The sequence below is a fragment of the Syngnathoides biaculeatus genome, chromosome 4, assembly GCF_019802595.1.
Source record: "Syngnathoides biaculeatus isolate LvHL_M chromosome 4, ASM1980259v1, whole genome shotgun sequence".
Lineage (NCBI taxonomy): Eukaryota > Metazoa > Chordata > Actinopteri > Syngnathiformes > Syngnathidae > Syngnathoides > Syngnathoides biaculeatus.
Window position 1 is genome coordinate 2,807,748 of NC_084643.1, and position 16,881 is coordinate 2,824,628.

Here is a 16,881-nt window from a genome sequence, read left to right on the forward strand (position 1 = left end):
ATTCATTTTTGAGAGGTAAAACGAAAACACTGTCAAACTTCCCTCCCCACAATCCAGGCGTTAGGTTTGTCACCTAATTTGCTGGACTAAATGCGCAAGGAAAATACAGTAAGAAGACGTCTTTCTGATCATGTGGACGTGAGAGACAGGCCAGTTACAGTCTCCAAACATGTTCTGAACCGGCCTCTCGCGTACTCTTTTTATTTCTGAAAACACACAAGGTCAAAAGGAGGGGTGATTGCACCTGTGTGTGTGGGGGGGGGCTCGTCCTGTGAACAAGACTCTCAAAACGAGGTCTGGCTGCAATTTCTGTGTGCAAGGAATCTTCGAAACAAGGACGATACTTTGGGTTTGTTACAAGTCCATAAGAAATATATTAACCATAATTCTAACACCAGGTGAAAGTGATTTTGTCACGGATCAGGTTGCACGTAGGTCCCAGAAGCAGAGAGGACACGTAGGTAGGGTTGTAAACGAGCGTTTATTGATCAAAAGGCGAACCGAGGAACCCTGGTTGCAAGTTCGGGACTTGTAGAGTTCCAATGGGGACTAAGCCGGCAGATGAGCCGCAGGCGGTTGCAAAGATCCACGGCAGATGGAAAAACTAGAGACAAGATAAAGACAAAAAGAACAAGGCTGTGAAAATTCCCAGGAGGTTCAAGAAGCAAAGTTATGTTGGCTGGGCTACAAACGTGGATCGTTGCTCGTGTGGTGACGAGTTGGAGTCCCACAGGGTCTTAAAAGCAATCTGGTTGATTAGGCTGACAAACTGCAGCTGCTGGACCACACACATCAGGACACTGGGCAGCTTGGTGTGATCATCTCCATTCAGATGCCACTCATCTCCGGCAAAATGGGAGGAGACAAGAAAATAAATTATGCAGGAAGTGGGCTCGTCCCACTCGCTCAAGGTGTATAAAGAAGGCCGTCCTCACTCTGCAACTCGTGCTTGGTGTGGCTGCGGTTTTTTGAGACTGGGGGCGCAGTCAGCAATTGGTAAGTTAGTCAACTTCTCAATATTTTTACTTTTTTGCTAAACCTTTACAACATATTGAGATAATAATTAGGACCCACAAATTAATTCTTTTGCATGGAACAAATGCTGTTGCTGACTTCCCCGACAGTTTTAAAACATTCCAATGTATGAATGTAAGCATGATTAATTTCTGTTTTAATATTTGGACAATTTCATGCATTGTAGATGAAAAATTCTATCAGGGATGATGTAACCGGACACAAATGAAGCATGTTAATATGGACAATAAAACTGCTTCATGAAGAAAAATTTAAATAACCAAACATTAGTTTAGCTTAGCAGCAGAATTAACTACAATTAAATTTACCTAAAGCTGCGAGGCTTCAATGAGGGACGATTGCTTGGTTGTTGGCGGGAGGCACAATGTTCAGGAGGTGAGCTGCAGTCTGGAGGAGGGATGGAGCTACGTTGCAGACCTCAGAACTAGAGCGACGGGAGTTTGAAACATAATCACTTGTTCCTAGGAACGAGTCACTACAGACTGAGCTCGAGCCGCCCCAATAATATTAAACATTCAGAGTTTTAGGTACAATTAAGAGACGTATGAGCATACACTCTGGATAAAAGCAGTTGTGCATGTTTGTAATCTTAAAATTTACAAAATGTATGTAATTGGGTGTAAAATGGCTTATGATTATCGTGGTACAGCTCAAAAGTACAGGAATGTTAGGAGCACATGTCCATTATCGGTCAAAGATAGAGAGACCTTATTTAGTTCTTCCATAATTTGCGGTGACTCAATGCTCGACACTACCCTGACAATGTATACTTTGGTTGTTGGACTCAGACATGTACAAATAAATGTTGTGTAACCACAAGATCAATGCTGCACCCCTTGAACCTTTTTTGTAGTCACAACGATGCACGAGGCCCTGGGTTTCTGGATCTTATCAGCGGTGGTCTGTGTGGGACTTGGCCACCACCATGTGGGCCACACTGACGGCCTATCACAGGTCATCTCAGGAAACAAAGAGTTTGCCTTCCAGATGTACAGGAAGTTGGCGGCTCATGCTAACAACCAGGGCAAGAACATCTTTTACTCTCCGAGCAGCGTTTCCGTCTCCTTGGCTGCTTTGTCTGTCGGAGCCCGGGGGGACACCCACCAACAGCTGTTTAATGGTCTGTATTATAACACCTCCCAAGTTACGCAGAAGGATGTGAATCAGGTCTTCAGCACGCTCATCAAAAGGAGAGACAATTCCTCGGACATCAGTGAAGGGACCGCTTTGTTCCTGGATGACACCTTCGAGCCAAAACCAGAGTTTGTGAAGGATTTGAAAGAATCCTTTTATACACTGGTGTCAAATGTTAACTTCCAGCAAACAACAGAAAGCGCGAATACCATCAACAAATATGTATCAGATAAGACCAACGGCTTGATTGAAAAGTTGGTGGACAGCCTGGATCCGAACACAATCATGTACCTCGTAAGCCACATCTACTTCAAAGGTTTGTTGTGACAAACTATTCTGAGGTTTTTTTTTTTTTTTTTTTCCCCCCCAAGTTCTGACATGAAAATGTTGTTCACTCTTCCTTGTCTTTTCATTCGTACTACACAGGAAAGTGGGACACTCCTTTTGAAACCGAGCAAACAAAAGAAGATATCTTCACTGTTGATGAGAACACCAAGGTCGGAAGCTACCACTTCAAAGTCAAGATAGAATACCGATGTGAGAAGAAGGGAGTCTGGAATGTCGCTCTGAATTGTTTTCCAGGTTCCTGTGCAGATGATGAACAAGAAGGCTAGTTTTCCCGTCTATCGTGATCTGGCAATAAACACGACAGTCCTGCGCCTTCCCTTCAACAGCTCTTATTCCATGCTCCTGCTGTTGCCTGACAACATGGCAGAGCTAGAAAAGGCAATTTGTCCACAGCATCTCGCTAAATGGACAAATTTGATGGCAGTTTGGTTGGTTAACAGTCATCTTTTAGATTGTTCCTAGTTTCACTGTGTATGATCTTTTCCCAATTTTTCTTTTTTTTTTTAGGAAGTATGACATATTTCTTCCAAAGTTCTCTATTAAGACTGAGTACTTTCTGAAAGAAATACTGATTCAAATGGGAATGACTCACATGTTTGACGGTCGAGCAGATTTGAGTGGCATTTCGGAGGGCCCGAAGCTGATGGTCTCCAGTGTAAGGATGCCGCTAGTCTTTTTTTTTTATTTTATTTTTTGGTATTCTTTCATTCCATTTTACGTTTAACTTCAGGTTGTGCACCAAGCTACCCTTGACGTTGACGAATCAGGAGCCACTGCTGCAGGTGTCACAGGCATTGGCATCACCCTGACGTCCTCGCGTGTTACCCCTGTGTTGAAGTTCAATCGTCCATTCATGCTTCTCATCACTGAAAACGGCACACATGATATTCTCTTTTTGGGTAAAATAATTAATCCCAATCAGTGATGAACAACAGTTGACCCACTTTTTTTTTTTTTTTTTGACCTTCCAGTATCTCTTTCATGTTCAATAAAAAGCAGTGCAAATTAAAATTGCCATCATGGTCCTATAGTCTTGTCACAACAAAATATGGAATCTTATTGCAGAGCTGACATGGCGGTGATGAAATTGGTACACGTGAAATGTGGTACTGTTAATATCCCTCCGTAAACTGTCACCTTATTTTGGTGGAGGGATTTGTTAACCCATGAGCCAAGTTTTCTGGGGGCTTCGTATTCCTGACATGGTCACACAGGCCAAGCGGATCCTAAGGTGAGGGACCAGACAAAGTGCGGCTCAAAAAACCCTTCAAGTTGGAGCTCAGCAGAGGAAACTCGTGTCTGTCTTCCCATGGGGCTTCAGGTGCGGATGGGGATTGGAGATTCCATCCCTGGCTTCTGAAGCTGGCTATAGGGATCTGCTATGCCACCTCTGGTGGAGAAAGATTCTGAGCTGGTGTGCTATGTTGAAAGGTTCCGACTCGATATATTCCACATGCATCTTGGGTTCTGGTATCAGTCTTCTAGCCGGGGGTTGGACTCTACTCGACTGTAGAGTTACCCACCGTGAGAGGCGCAAAGCCGGGGTGGGCGTACTAATTGGCCATTGGCTCGGTGCCTATATGTTGGGGTCCACCCCAGTGGAGAGTAGGGTAGTCTCCCTTTCCCTTCAGGCGGGGTGCTAGGTACTGACTGTTGTGACTGTGTACCAAACGGAACTTCAGAGTTCCCTTCCTTGGAGGTGCTGCTGGAGAGTGGTCCCAGGTGGGACTCCCTCATTCTGCTGGGAGACTTCACTACTCATATGGGCCAAGAACACAATGAGACATGAAAGGGCATGTTTGGGAAAGAACCCCCAGCAGATCAGGACCGAGGGTGTTCTCATACTTCTGTGCTTGTCACAGTTTGTCCATAATGAACGTCATGTTCAGTCTTCAGGGTGTCCATGTGTGCTTCTGCAAAAAAGGCATCGTGGAACCCCCAAATTGAAACTACGATCTTCTAGAGCCCCTTTCAGTCTTTGGCATTTACAACCATTTTATGCATACAAACTTTTCTCCACCTCATGGCACCCTGTATTTGGTGACACGCTATTTTGTTTTTGAGATACAGTATGTAGACTGTCAAATCTTTTGCAGGTTAGCATACACACTTTATCTTTGCTGTGATATCTCTTGTGTTGTCACAGTTGGACAGCAAACATTACATGGAGGAGACATCGTGGTTAAGCACACAGAAGAGTACACGCAACCAAAGTTCAGTTGTTTTGCTCATTTCCAGGTTATGAATGGAGGTAATGTGTCAGGGTTAGAACCTTTTAAAGAATCCAAATAAAAGTAATGCGAGAAAGCATTTTGGTCAGTTCAGTATCAGATTGTATTAAATGGTCTATGGAAATGTTTGCCTGATTGTGTAAATGTTAGTGCTACTCCTTTAAGCCTGCTCTCCAATAATTTGCATGGATACCACGCTGACAGATTTAACAGAGAGGAACAGAGAATGTTGATCCAACACACCACGAAGGAACAGCGGCTACTTAGCCAGCAAGCTAAGCTGAAAAGGGGGAAGGTCGGTCTAGTTCTTGAAGATTTATGGGACCGACGATGACCCCTATACAGACCTGCGATTCTCCCTGTGCCCAAGGGATAGCGAAGGATCATTGTTAAAGGAAGCCATTTTAAACCAATACCTTTGCTGTTAGGAAATGCCGCAGCTAAAACCCGTTGCTCATAAGTCAGAACGTGCCCACGTACTACCTTACTGGTTCAATAGATAGTTTTTAGATTAGAAAACTGGACTTGCCATTTGGTAGACCGTGATTTTGAAATAGTACGAGCAGTACTGATTTGAAATTGGGATTCGCTAATCATTCACCATTGTCGATAAGAAAAGTGATTGGAGTATTCAGGGGGCGAGTTCGAGCACATGCAAAAAATATCAAGCTTCCAAGCCCACAATGAAGGTGAACGTGCGTTACATGATCATCTCCATTCTGATGCCAGTTATCTCCCACAAAATGGGAGGAGATGAGAAAATAAATTATGCAGAAAGTGGGCTCGTCCCACTCGCTCAAGGTGTATAAAGAAGGCCGTCGTCACTCTCCAGCTCGCTTGGTGTGGCTGTGGTTTTTGAGGTTGGTGAAGCGGTCGGCAACTGGTAAGTTAGTCAACATCTCAATCTTTTTTACTTTTTAATAATTTTTTTAACATTTCTAAGATATTGAGCTTATAAAAATGACCCACAAATAATTCCCTGACATGGGACAAATGTTGTTGCTGACTTCTCTGACACTTTTAAAACACCCCAACGAATGACAATACCTAACATGTTTCATGTACAGTATATTCATTTTTTGTTTTCGTATGGATTTTGAATTAATTTTAAAATCCACCAATATATCCTCAACAGCTGAAAATTTTGATTCAAGGGATGATATAAATTAAACCTCACTGTAGTCAATGAAATACACCCAAACCCACTCAGACTTAACTTCCGCAAAGGAATTGGAAGCTGCGAGGCTTCACTCAGGGACAAAAGGTCTGGTTGGTAGTGGCACGAACAATGTTCAGGAGGTGAGCTGCAGTGTGGAGGAGGGAGTGCAGCTACGTTCCAGAGGTCAGGCTCACGCTGGTCATCCACACTGCAGAACTAGACCGACAGTAGTGTGAAACATACTCACTACAGACTGAGCGAGAGCCGCCCCAATAATAATAATAATAATCTCAAAGGATTAGGTGCATTTAAGAGAAGTACGAGCATACACACTTGATAACAGCAGTTGTGCATGTTTATGAACCTAAAATTACAAAATAGCATGAAATGTATGTAATTGGGTGTGAAATGGCTGATGATTATGGTGGTATCCCTCAAAAGTACAGGAATGTTCGGAGCACTTATCCATTTTCGGCCAAAGATAGACGGACCTTATTTGGTCCTTCCTTAATTTGCACTGATGCAATGCTCGACACTACCCTGACAATGTATACTGTACTTTGATTGTTGAACTTGGACATGTGCAAATAATTTTGTGTCCCAAGTTGTGTAACCACAAGATCAATGGTGCACCTTTGAACCTTTTTTGTAGTCCACAACGATGCATGCAGCCCTGGGTTTCTGGATCTTATCAGCGGTGGTCTGTGTGGGACTAGGCCACCACCATGTAGGCCACACTGATGATGGCCTGTCACAGGTCACCTCAGGAAACAAAGAGTTTGCCTTCCAGATGTACAGGAAGTTGGCGGCTCATGCTGACAACCAGGGCAAGAACATCTTTTACTCTCCGAGTTGCGTGTCTGTCGCCTTGGCCGCTTTGTCTGTCGGAGCCCGGGGGGACACCCACCAACAGCTGTTTAATGGTCTGTATTATAACACCTCCCAAGTTACGCAGAAGGATGTGAATCAGGTCTTCAGCACGCTCATCAAAAGGCGAGACAATTCCTCGGACATCAGTGAAGGGACCGCTTTGTTCCTGGATGACACCTTTGAGCCAAAACCAGAGTTTGTGAAGGATTTGAAAGAATCCTATTATTCCCATGTGTCAAATGTTAACTTTGAGCAAACGACAGAAAGTGTTAATACCATCAACAAATATGTATCTGGTAAGACCAACGGGTTGATCGAGAAGTTGGTGGACAGCCTGGATCCGACCACAATCATGTACCTCGTAAGCCACATCTACTTTAAAGGTTCGTCATGACAAACGATTCTGAAGGTTCACTTTTTTTTTCCCAAATTCTGACATGAAAATGTTGCTCACTCTTCCTTGTCTTTTCATTCGTACTACACAGGAAAGTGGGACACTCCTTTTGAAACCGAGCAAACAAAAGAAGATATCTTCACTGTTGATGAGAACACCAAGGTCGGAAGTTACCACTTCAAAGTCAAGATAGAATACCGATGTGAGAAGAAGGGAGTCTGGAATGTCACTCTGAATTGTTTTCCAGGTTCCTGTCCAGATGATGAACAAGGAGGATAGTTTTCACGTCTATCATGATCTGGAGATAAACACGACAGTCCTGCGCCTTCCCTTCAACAGCTCTTATTCCATGCTCCTGCTGTTGCCTGACAACATGGCAGAGCTAGAAAAGGCAATTTGTCCACAGCATCTTGCTAAATGGACAAAATGGATGAAAATCAGGTTGGTTAATAGTCATCTTTTCGATTGCTCCGAGTTTCATTGTGTATGACCTTTGCCAAAATTTGTTTTGTTTTTTTAGGGAGTATAACATATTTCTTCCAAAGTTCTCTATTAAGACTGAGTACTCTCTGAAAGAAATACTGATGCAAATGGGAATGACTCACATGTTTGACAGTCGAGCAGACTTGAGTGGAATTTCGGAGGGCCAGAAGCTGATGGTCTCCAGTGTAAGGATGGCTCTACATTATTTTTATTTTTTGGTACTCTTTATTCCATTGCCATTCTTCCTCACGCTGCCACTTTAAACTTCAGGTTGTGCACCAAGCTGCCCTTGACGTTGACGAATCAGGAGCCACCGCCGCAGCTGCCACAGGCATTGGCATCACCCTGATGTCTTTACATCATGTCCCCGTGTTGAAGTTCAATCGCCCATTCATGCTCCTCATCACTGAAAACAGCACACATGATATTCTCTTTTTGGGCAAGATAATTAATCCCAACAATTGATGGATGACGGCTGATGTATTATCGCCATCATAATGAAGTCATACCGTGGTCTCAGTTATTTCATTCTTTTCATGTGTCTTGTTAAATAAAAGCTCGGGAGAACAAAATATGGACTTGCAACTAATGTGTCAACTCATTTCAGGATGAAATTTGAGCGTTATTTTCGTACGTCCCCAGTTTTAAGCCTTTAAAGCTTTGTCTCACAGATAAAACAATGTGGTTTCAGTAAATCCACCCATTCTACTACCACACAACCTGTTAAGAGCCACCGGGAGCCACAACCTATCGCAGCTGACTTTGGAAGAAAGAAGGACTACAGCCTGAAATGGTTGCCAGTCAACCACAAGCAAATCAAGGCACAGTGTTCTTCTTTTCTTTTCGGCTTGTCCCGTTAGGGGTCGCCACAGTGTGCCACCTTTTTCCAGCTAAGACCACCTCGTGCTTCTTCATCTCGAACTCCCACTGTCCTTATGTCCTCCCTTACAACATCTTTCTCTCGATCTTTTGCCTGGCAGCTCCATCCTCAGCACCCTTCCACCAATATACTCACTCTCTCGCCTCTGGACATGTCCAAACAATCGAAGTCTGCTCTCTCTAATTTTGTCTCCAAAACATCCAACTTTGGCTGTCCATTCCTGAGCTCATTTCTAATCCTATCCAACCTGTTCACTCCGAGTGAGATCCTCAACATCTTCATTTCTGCCACCTCCAGTTCTGCTTCCTGTTGTTTCTTCAGTGCCACCGTCTCTAATCCGTACATCATGGCCGGCCTCACCACTGTTTTATAAACTTTGCCCTTCATCCTAGCGGAGACTCTTCTGTCACATGACACAACAGACACCTTCCGCCAGCTGTTCCAACCTGCTTGGACCCTTTTCTTCATTTCCTTCCCACAGTCACCAATGCTCTGGATTGGATTTAGGCACAGTAAACCTTTCATATCAATTTTCGTACCCTCACTGAGCAAGGAACATAAGACACACTGCCTGCTACACATCACTGAACATTACTAAATCGATATTGTACAATAACGCCCAACCATTAAAACTTACTATGAATGAAAATATAAAATCTTCAGTTTGTCTCACAAGCATGTTTTGGGAATTTGTAAAGAAACTGGAGCATCTGGAGAAAACCCACTTAAGCACAGCCAGAACATACAAACTCCAGAGAGAAGGACCAGAACCTGGATATGAATACGAGACCTTTGAACTGTAAGGTAAATGTGCTAACCAGCCGTCGGTGTGCCAGCAAAGCTGCCCGCACCACCTGTTTCTAACTGTTCGATTCAATATTTCTTCCATATCTATATCAGTCAGTTCAGGGTGTCCCCTGCCTCCTGCCCGTTGAGAGCTAGGATAGGCTCCAGCACTCCCCCAACCCTTGTGAGGATAAGTGGCTATGAAAATGGATGGATGGATGGATGGATGGATAATCTATTTCATTTGTCAGGGGCTGGCGTGTATAAAACAGTATTGTAAAGAAATATTTCCAACTCAGGTGCTGTAAGTAGCATACTATTGCGCCCAGAAATCTGATCATTGGCAAATTGGTGTGCAAAGTTATGCAATTTCACTTTCTCACAATGATTATGTAATTACAAACATATCTTCGTCTGTCTATCTATGGCAATAATGTATAGGGACAGATAGAAAAAAAATGATAAAATGTCCTTCCATGGGATGTCATTTGAATTTGAAGTCAAGTAGGTATTGCAATTCCCATGTTTAACTGTAGGTGGCAGAAAGGCGACAAGGAGCTATGATGTGGCAACCATTGAAACCAACGAAGAAGAGGTTGGACCGGTCCCATTCGATGCTCGCAAGTTCGAGACAATCATGGCGGAAACAAAAGAGGAGGCACCGCTAATAGGGGAATATTTGCCAAAGGAAAGAAAAACGTTCACCCCCGAGGAAGAGGCCAGGCTCGAAAGGCAACATTTTTGGAGAATAATCGACGCCTTTAGATTTTACAGGTGTTGTTGTACTTGAAAATAAAGGTTGCGAAAAACTGTCGACTTACAGTATTAAACGCAGAACTCTCTGAGAGCAAGTCATGTTAGTTGCTCACTTTTCTACCTATTTACCAATTTGTGTGTTTTGTAATTGTTGAATTTGTTTTGGAACACCTCTTCCACAGTTCACAATGTTCGCCCTTACTAACTACAAAAGGTTGCAAGCCACAGTTAGCCTTGTCAGAATTTTAACATTTGGATAGCTCATTATTACGTTTTAAGATGTTTCACACACTTAGTTGTACACGTTAACCTTGAAGTTCTATTAATCGTCAGAACAGTAACGTTTATGTCACCCCGTCTACCCGCAGAAGTTTGTGACCGTTGCATTTTTATGTTTACTTTTTTTTAGGGGGCATGTGCAAGAGCATGTAAATCGAGCAGAGCGGCACTTTCTGAGTCTGCCTGAGCGCCACCAGAATTTACTGCCTTCTGTACTTCCACACCTGGCCCGGATCCGTCAGTGCGCAGACCACAACCACGAAGTCCTGCAGGCCATTGTCGAGCACAGCATTCACATGTTTGAGAACATTGAGTACGGGGAGAGGGTGAGTACTCAGTGTGTTGCTTTTGTCCTGTATGGGTTCTCTGCCTACTCAGGCTTTCTTCTTTCCTAAATGATGTATGTTAAGTTCGTTGAACACGTTACAGAATCAGAATCATCTTTATTGGCCAACTATATAACAACACACAAGAAGTTTGACTTTGGTAGTTGGAGCTGCCCTAGTATGACAGAGTGACTGGTCATGGATTAAGCTGGGCCAATGTCTATTGTGCAAATATTGCAGATACTCCTCAGTCAATGGACCTTTCCGATGGCGACCTTAAGCCCCCCCCCCCCCCTTTAGCCATGTCCCACAAGCTTTCAAAATGGCGATTGAACAAAACATGTTTGAAGTCGATTCTCTATCCCGTATTCCAGATAATATTGTGGTAAGTTTTTTGCCAAATGCGTCGAGACTTGTCCAAGAGAGTTCTACAGAGAGGTCTCAAATATTTCACGCAAGGATATGTACACGGAATTAAGATTTTGGACGAAGCAGGACGCAATGTCAGAGTTACAGCGAAACGTTGGCGTTCGATGCGAAAAAGTTTGACGCCTCACAAACTTCATATTAAAATCCAAGAGGATCAAATAGTGGAATCGTCCTGCACATTTAAAGCAGGGTGTCTACTTTTTACTTGGAAAGATCACGAGTAATATCATTGTAGTCTTTATACGTAAGTGAGTAGGTGTATTCATTTGACTTGGCACGTAATGGAACCCAATCCTTTGTCATAAAAGTCCGATGTGGGACAAATAGGCAAATAAACATTTCTTTTGCATGACGTCACACGTTTACGTATCACTAACCTGACTGTTCGGCATAAAACATGACACACTTCATTCAGCAGGTCAGTGATACACTAACAAAGTGAAAGTTGTTCTCCTGCAATGTATAAAGCACTGATAATAATGAAATCAAACTCGGAGAAGTTACTTCTCACTCACTTACCTTCGAACATACAGCCTTGTTTTTATTGATATTGTCCACATTTAGTTGTATGTGCGCTCTTATGTGAGCCTTAATCCATCGTAGACACTTCGTCAACTGCGTTTTAAGGCTTTGGAAAATGAATCATCCAGATATCTTTCATCAGAATTGCACGTTCCCCAAGCGGATCTGAGGGCCATTTTCTTCGTAACATTAACTTTTCCAAGCGCACGGTACTGACAACCAGCATTGCTTGTGGGACAACCCGGCGAGAGGGGCGTGTCACGCCAGGGGTTAAGACAATGCGGCTATCTGATTGGCTATTATTGTACGAGTGATTGACAGGTCGGAAAGGTCCATTGTGCAAGTTGTGCGGATGCTGCTCAAGTACAAGAGGCTGGTATTGATCGATAACAGATGTGCAGATGGTGTCATGAGAATAATACAGTGAGTGCATGAACAACCTATAAAATGGAATAATAATTTGTCCGGCAGAATGTGAGAACAAACTCCAGGCAAAAAAAAATGGTGCAGTCTAATTGTACGTTGGTTTCCATTGTTCGGTATCGCCGACCTATGGTTGTTTGGATGTCCGTTTGGCTTCAGCTTTCGCCACGACCCTAGAAATTAGATGCGTAGCCATTGTACAAATGTCTTTATTTCCTATTCAGGAGGATTCGAGGAAAGTGCGCTCCTCCTCAACGTTTGACATGGACAAGCTCAAGTCCACCATTAAGCAGTTTGTCAGAGACTGGAGCGAGGCGGGTCAGTGTGAGCGAGAGTCCTGCTATGAGCCCATCATCCGGGAGATCCAAAGGCACTTCCCAAGTGACCAATAGTAGGAAGCACATTTATGATCTCACAACCAATGCAAGGATATGACGTGCAGAAGGAGGCTTATTTTGCTCAGATATATGTTGCACAAAACTGAGATGTGTGTTGATATGACGACACAATATCAATTGCTGTATTATGGTCTTGTAAACTAGTGAGTGTTTTCCATGTTATATATGTGTTTTATTATGTCAGTGATGTGTCTAAGGTCAGCGTGCTGGTCCCGGGGGCCGGACTTGGTCGTCTCGCTTGGGAAATTGCTCGTCTTGGTTATATTTGCCAGGGCAACGAATGGAGCTTCTTCATGCTTTTCTCTTCAAACTTTGTTCTTAATAGGTACATTGAGAACAGACATAAATTCCTCGATTGGTACTTCATATGTTGATTACGTGTAACATTTTTTCCCCTGCCTGTTTACCCAGGTGTGAAAAGGTGAATTGTCTGACGCTGTACCCCTGGATTCACCAGTTTAGCAATAATAAGAAGTCTTCCGATCAGACGCGGTCGATCCAATTTCCTGATGTCAATCCTCAGAGTTTACCGCAAGATTCCGACTTCTCCATGGTAGCAGGAGATTTCCTCGAAGTCTACTCTGATGCAGGTTGGTAAGCTAAAACCTTGTCGTGGGGGGGGGGGGTGAATTGTTTGTGCGTCAGAATTTGCTAAACTAGTACACGAGCCATTAACATGTATATCTCTGTCCCTTAAATGTATGGGACATACGGTATGCCACGAATGTTAAAAAGAAGGCAAGCGGACTTGTTTTCGGCAAAAAAAAAAAACAAACAAAAAAACTGGCGAAACTTATTGTAGTGAACCATCCAGCTATTCATCCATTTTCTTAGCCGCTCATCCTCACAAGGGTCGCGGGAGTGCTGGAGCCTATCCCAGCTGTCAACGGGCAGAAGGCGGGGTACACCCTGAACCGGTTGCCAGCCAATCGCAGGGCACATCGAGAGAAACAGCCGCACTCACAATCACACCCAGGGGCAATTTAGAGTGTCCAATTAATGTTGCGTGTTTTTGGAACGTGGGAGGAAACCGGAGTGCCCAGAGGAAACCCACGCAGGCACGGGGAGAACATGCAAACTCCCCACGGGTGGGTCCAGGATTGAACCCAGGACCTCAGAACTGCGAGGCCAACGCCTTCCAGCTGAACCCCACCGTGCTGCCATATAGTGGACCACATAGGAGAAATTTTTACCGTATGACAAGAAAACACGCATAGTTTATTTTAATTAGTATGTGGATAATGGAAGCAAACACATTTTGCTCTTATACGTTTTTAAAATATATATTTTGTATAGTTTTTAGTGATTAAATGGATTTATAAAAGACCAATATGTACATAGAAAGTAGAAATTTATATTTTACACGATCTTCTCTGTACCGAAGCGGACATTGTATTGTAATTTTCATAAATGGCGTGTTTGTGTTAGATTCCTGGGACTGCGTGGCTACTTGCTTCTTTATCGACACGGCTCATAACATCATACAATATGTTGAGACCATCTGGAAGATTCTTAAGCCTGGAGGAATTTGGATCAATCTGGGTGAGTCCTTATCACAGTCCTAAACAACAATAATAATTTTCAAAAGGTTGTATCGTTTCATACATTTTACATACACATTTTTCTGGCCTACAAGCCGCGACTTTTTTCACACCCTTTCAACCCTGCAGTTTATGCGGTGATGCGGCGCTAACGTTAGCGCGGCGCTAGCATTAGTAGACCTGGTTATAAGCCTCGGTACACAGAATTCAATTCTAGCGCCGCGCTAACGCTAGTGCCGCCTTAGCGTTAAAGTCTTTCTGTGTACCGAGGCTTATAAAAAGGTGCGCTCTGTAGGCCGGGAATTACGGTATGTATTTGTCTCATGTCCATAAAATAGAATTGTCTCTACGAGAGTTGCATTTGATTTTACCCAGATGTGGTAGTTGGGATATCATAATTTTTTTCTGAAAGTAAGTATTTTAGCGCGGTTGGGGCTGAATGTTCAAATTTTTCCCCTTAGGTCCGCTGTTGTACCATTTTGAGAACATGGCCAATGAGCTCTCAGTTGAACTCAGCTACGAAGACATCAGGGCGGCAATGGTGAAATTAGGCTTCCACATAGTGGTAAAACAAAGAACTTATATGGATCCCTTCGTTTTCCGTTTTTGTTATGGAAATATACTTTGTGAATTAAAACAGCATCTGCTGTCCTACAGGTGGAGAACGAGTCGCTACATACCACCTACACAGAGAACGAGCGTTCGATGTTGAGATACATTTACGACTGCGTCCTCTTTGTGGCACGGAAACCTCACAATTTGCACTCTAACTGTCGAAAAGAGGAGGACCAACAGAGTTCGCCGCCCGCTGCCAAATCGCCACGACAAGATGACTCAGAGTGTTGTACGTGAGTGGAATTTTTTAACCGAGGACTATAAACTTCCAATTCATGTGAAAAAAATGGATCGCCAAGGGAGCTGAACCAAAAAAAAGCTGAACTCGGCTGTCTTTTGTGTTACATTCTGTTTGTAAGCCAAGAAAATGTGATCTGTCATGGAGGGAGACACTAACAATTAAGTAAGTATAATCGCAAATGTTTAGGGGTCATTTCATTTTCAAGGCAAACAGTGTTCTTATGACAGTGATCAGGACTGAAGGTGTATTATTATGATAAGAAGCAGTTTCTCTTACAATTGTGCCACCTTGTGGTACAATTGAGCTTTGGAAACAGATTTCTGCTGAACAGATCGTTTCTCTTAATTTTATCAATCACTTGCGTAAACGTGAGTCAACATTTTTACCGTAATTTCCGGCATACTGCGTGCACCGGATTATAAACCTCACATTTGTAAAGGAAATACCATTTGGTACATACATAAGCCGCACCTGTGTAAAAGCCGCAAGTGCCCACATTGAAACACGAGATATTTACAAAGAAAGATGGTACACTGAAAGAGTTTTCAAAGTTTTAATACTTTAGCTTAGATTAACATAGCAACAACACGGTTGCATGAACAGGGCTGGTTTGGAAAAAAAATAAAAAATAAAATACCGGTAAAAAAATAAAAAAAAAATATATATACCAGCTGCAGCGGCTACACAGTAGCAACACGGTAACACAGCCCTAACAGAGCTGGTTAAAAAAAAAAAAAAAAAACATACCTAAATCACTAACAGCAGAAAAATGCTGGTGTGGCGCTAACAGGGTCAGTTAAAAAAAAACAACATACCGGTAAAAATCACTGAAACGCCGCAGTAACACAGCAGCAACACGCTAGCGCAGCGCTAACGGGGCCGGTTAAAAAAAAAACATTCCAGTAAAAATCACTGAGACGCTGCAGAAACAGAGCAGCAATATGCTAGCGCAGCGCTAACAGGGCTTGTTTAAAAAAACAAAACATACTGGTAAAAGTCATTTCCTCGGTACATATATTCCACGGGTCACACTCGTACCTTTTCTGCTCGAGTGCCCCCTTGCGGCCAAAAATTAGCCGCAGTGTGGAAAAAGTTACGCCTTATAGGCCGGAAATTACGGTAATATCAAAATTTATAGAGGAAGTAAAAACAACAGGCCAGCAATGACAAAAAAATCTACTTTTAAAATGTGCTGTTAAAAATTGCTTGAACTAAATGCTCAAGTGAGTGGTAAACTATGCTTGGGTCTTCACAATTTGGCTAAACCCAAATATTATCGTCAACATCACTAGAAAATAATATCACTGCTGATTAATGCTACGAGAGAATGTAACAGTCGTGTATGTGTGATTGGTAAAGAAAACGCGGAGTTTCCAATCTGATCGCTAGCATTCTTGCGTGCTTGCGACGTCTTACTGTCCTAACAAACTTAAAAACTCTCCAGTTGTAAACGTGAGTGTTCATGATTGGTTGTCTTTGTTTCCTGCGATTGGCTGGTGAGCAGTCCAGGTTCTCTGTAGTTGTCCAAGTCGACTTGGATCGCCTCCAGTTCCCCCGTGGCCCCAACCAGGGTAGGGGCCATAGAAAATGGATGGATGGATATTTGCTACATTTCAAATGCAACAGAACAATGGTGCCCCTCTTTGCACGGATCGTCCATGAAAATGTCGTCAAAGCTTGCTGCAGTTTTGCCAGAATGTTTTTTTTTGTCTATTTTGTACTTAAATAAAGAAAAAAAAAAACGTTTTATATACAATGTTATCTTGGATTATGTTTGGCCATTTAAGAGTCTCATTCAGTTTTGAACTGTGCAGTAGTGAAATGGTTTTCAAAACACTTTGCAGCGCCAACTTCAGACATGATATACTTTGCATTGTAAATTATTTTGATCACTTTTATCACTTTGATGATAAAACTTGGCCAGTTTTTCAGCCTCATTGCTCAAGGGCAGGTCAGCTAGGATGTGGTATTGACTTGAAGATTAGTACATTTTTCTATTAATTAATCTTTTATTACATTCAGCTATTGTTT

General features: G+C 42.9%; 2 protein-coding genes across 7 annotated transcripts; both read left to right on the top strand.

The window, feature by feature from the left end:
• The first annotated feature begins 839 nt into the window (after nt 1–839).
• Nucleotides 840–8,134, top strand: LOC133500034 (uncharacterized). Its single transcript, XM_061818591.1, has 12 exons — nt 840–996; nt 1,889–2,485; nt 2,596–2,666; nt 2,752–2,945; nt 3,025–3,172; nt 3,248–3,438; nt 4,953–5,043; nt 6,560–7,160; nt 7,263–7,333; nt 7,419–7,612; nt 7,692–7,839; nt 7,925–8,134. Exons 1-12 carry the CDS (start codon nt 879–881, stop codon nt 8,117–8,119), a joined length of 2,619 nt encoding a protein of 872 aa, XP_061674575.1. The 5' UTR covers nt 840–878; the 3' UTR covers nt 8,120–8,134.
• A 1,761-nt stretch (nt 8,135–9,895) lies between these two features.
• Nucleotides 9,896–16,594, top strand: carnmt1 (carnosine N-methyltransferase 1). Of its 6 annotated transcripts, XM_061818367.1 has the most exons (10): nt 9,896–10,094; nt 10,486–10,681; nt 12,280–12,446; nt 12,638–12,778; nt 12,865–13,043; nt 13,882–13,995; nt 14,456–14,559; nt 14,652–14,842; nt 14,969–15,012; nt 16,355–16,474. In XM_061818367.1, exons 1-9 carry the CDS (start codon nt 9,958–9,960, stop codon nt 15,003–15,005), a joined length of 1,266 nt encoding a protein of 421 aa, XP_061674351.1. In that variant the 5' UTR covers nt 9,896–9,957; the 3' UTR covers nt 15,006–15,012; nt 16,355–16,474. The 6 variants fall into 6 exon arrangements, with proteins under 6 accessions (XP_061674351.1, XP_061674346.1, XP_061674350.1 ...); XM_061818362.1 differs by lacking the exon at nt 14,969–15,012 and having other exon boundaries at nt 14,652–14,838; nt 16,371–16,594; XM_061818366.1 differs by lacking the exon at nt 14,969–15,012 and having other exon boundaries at nt 16,371–16,555.
• The last annotated feature ends 287 nt before the right edge of the window (nt 16,595–16,881 follow it).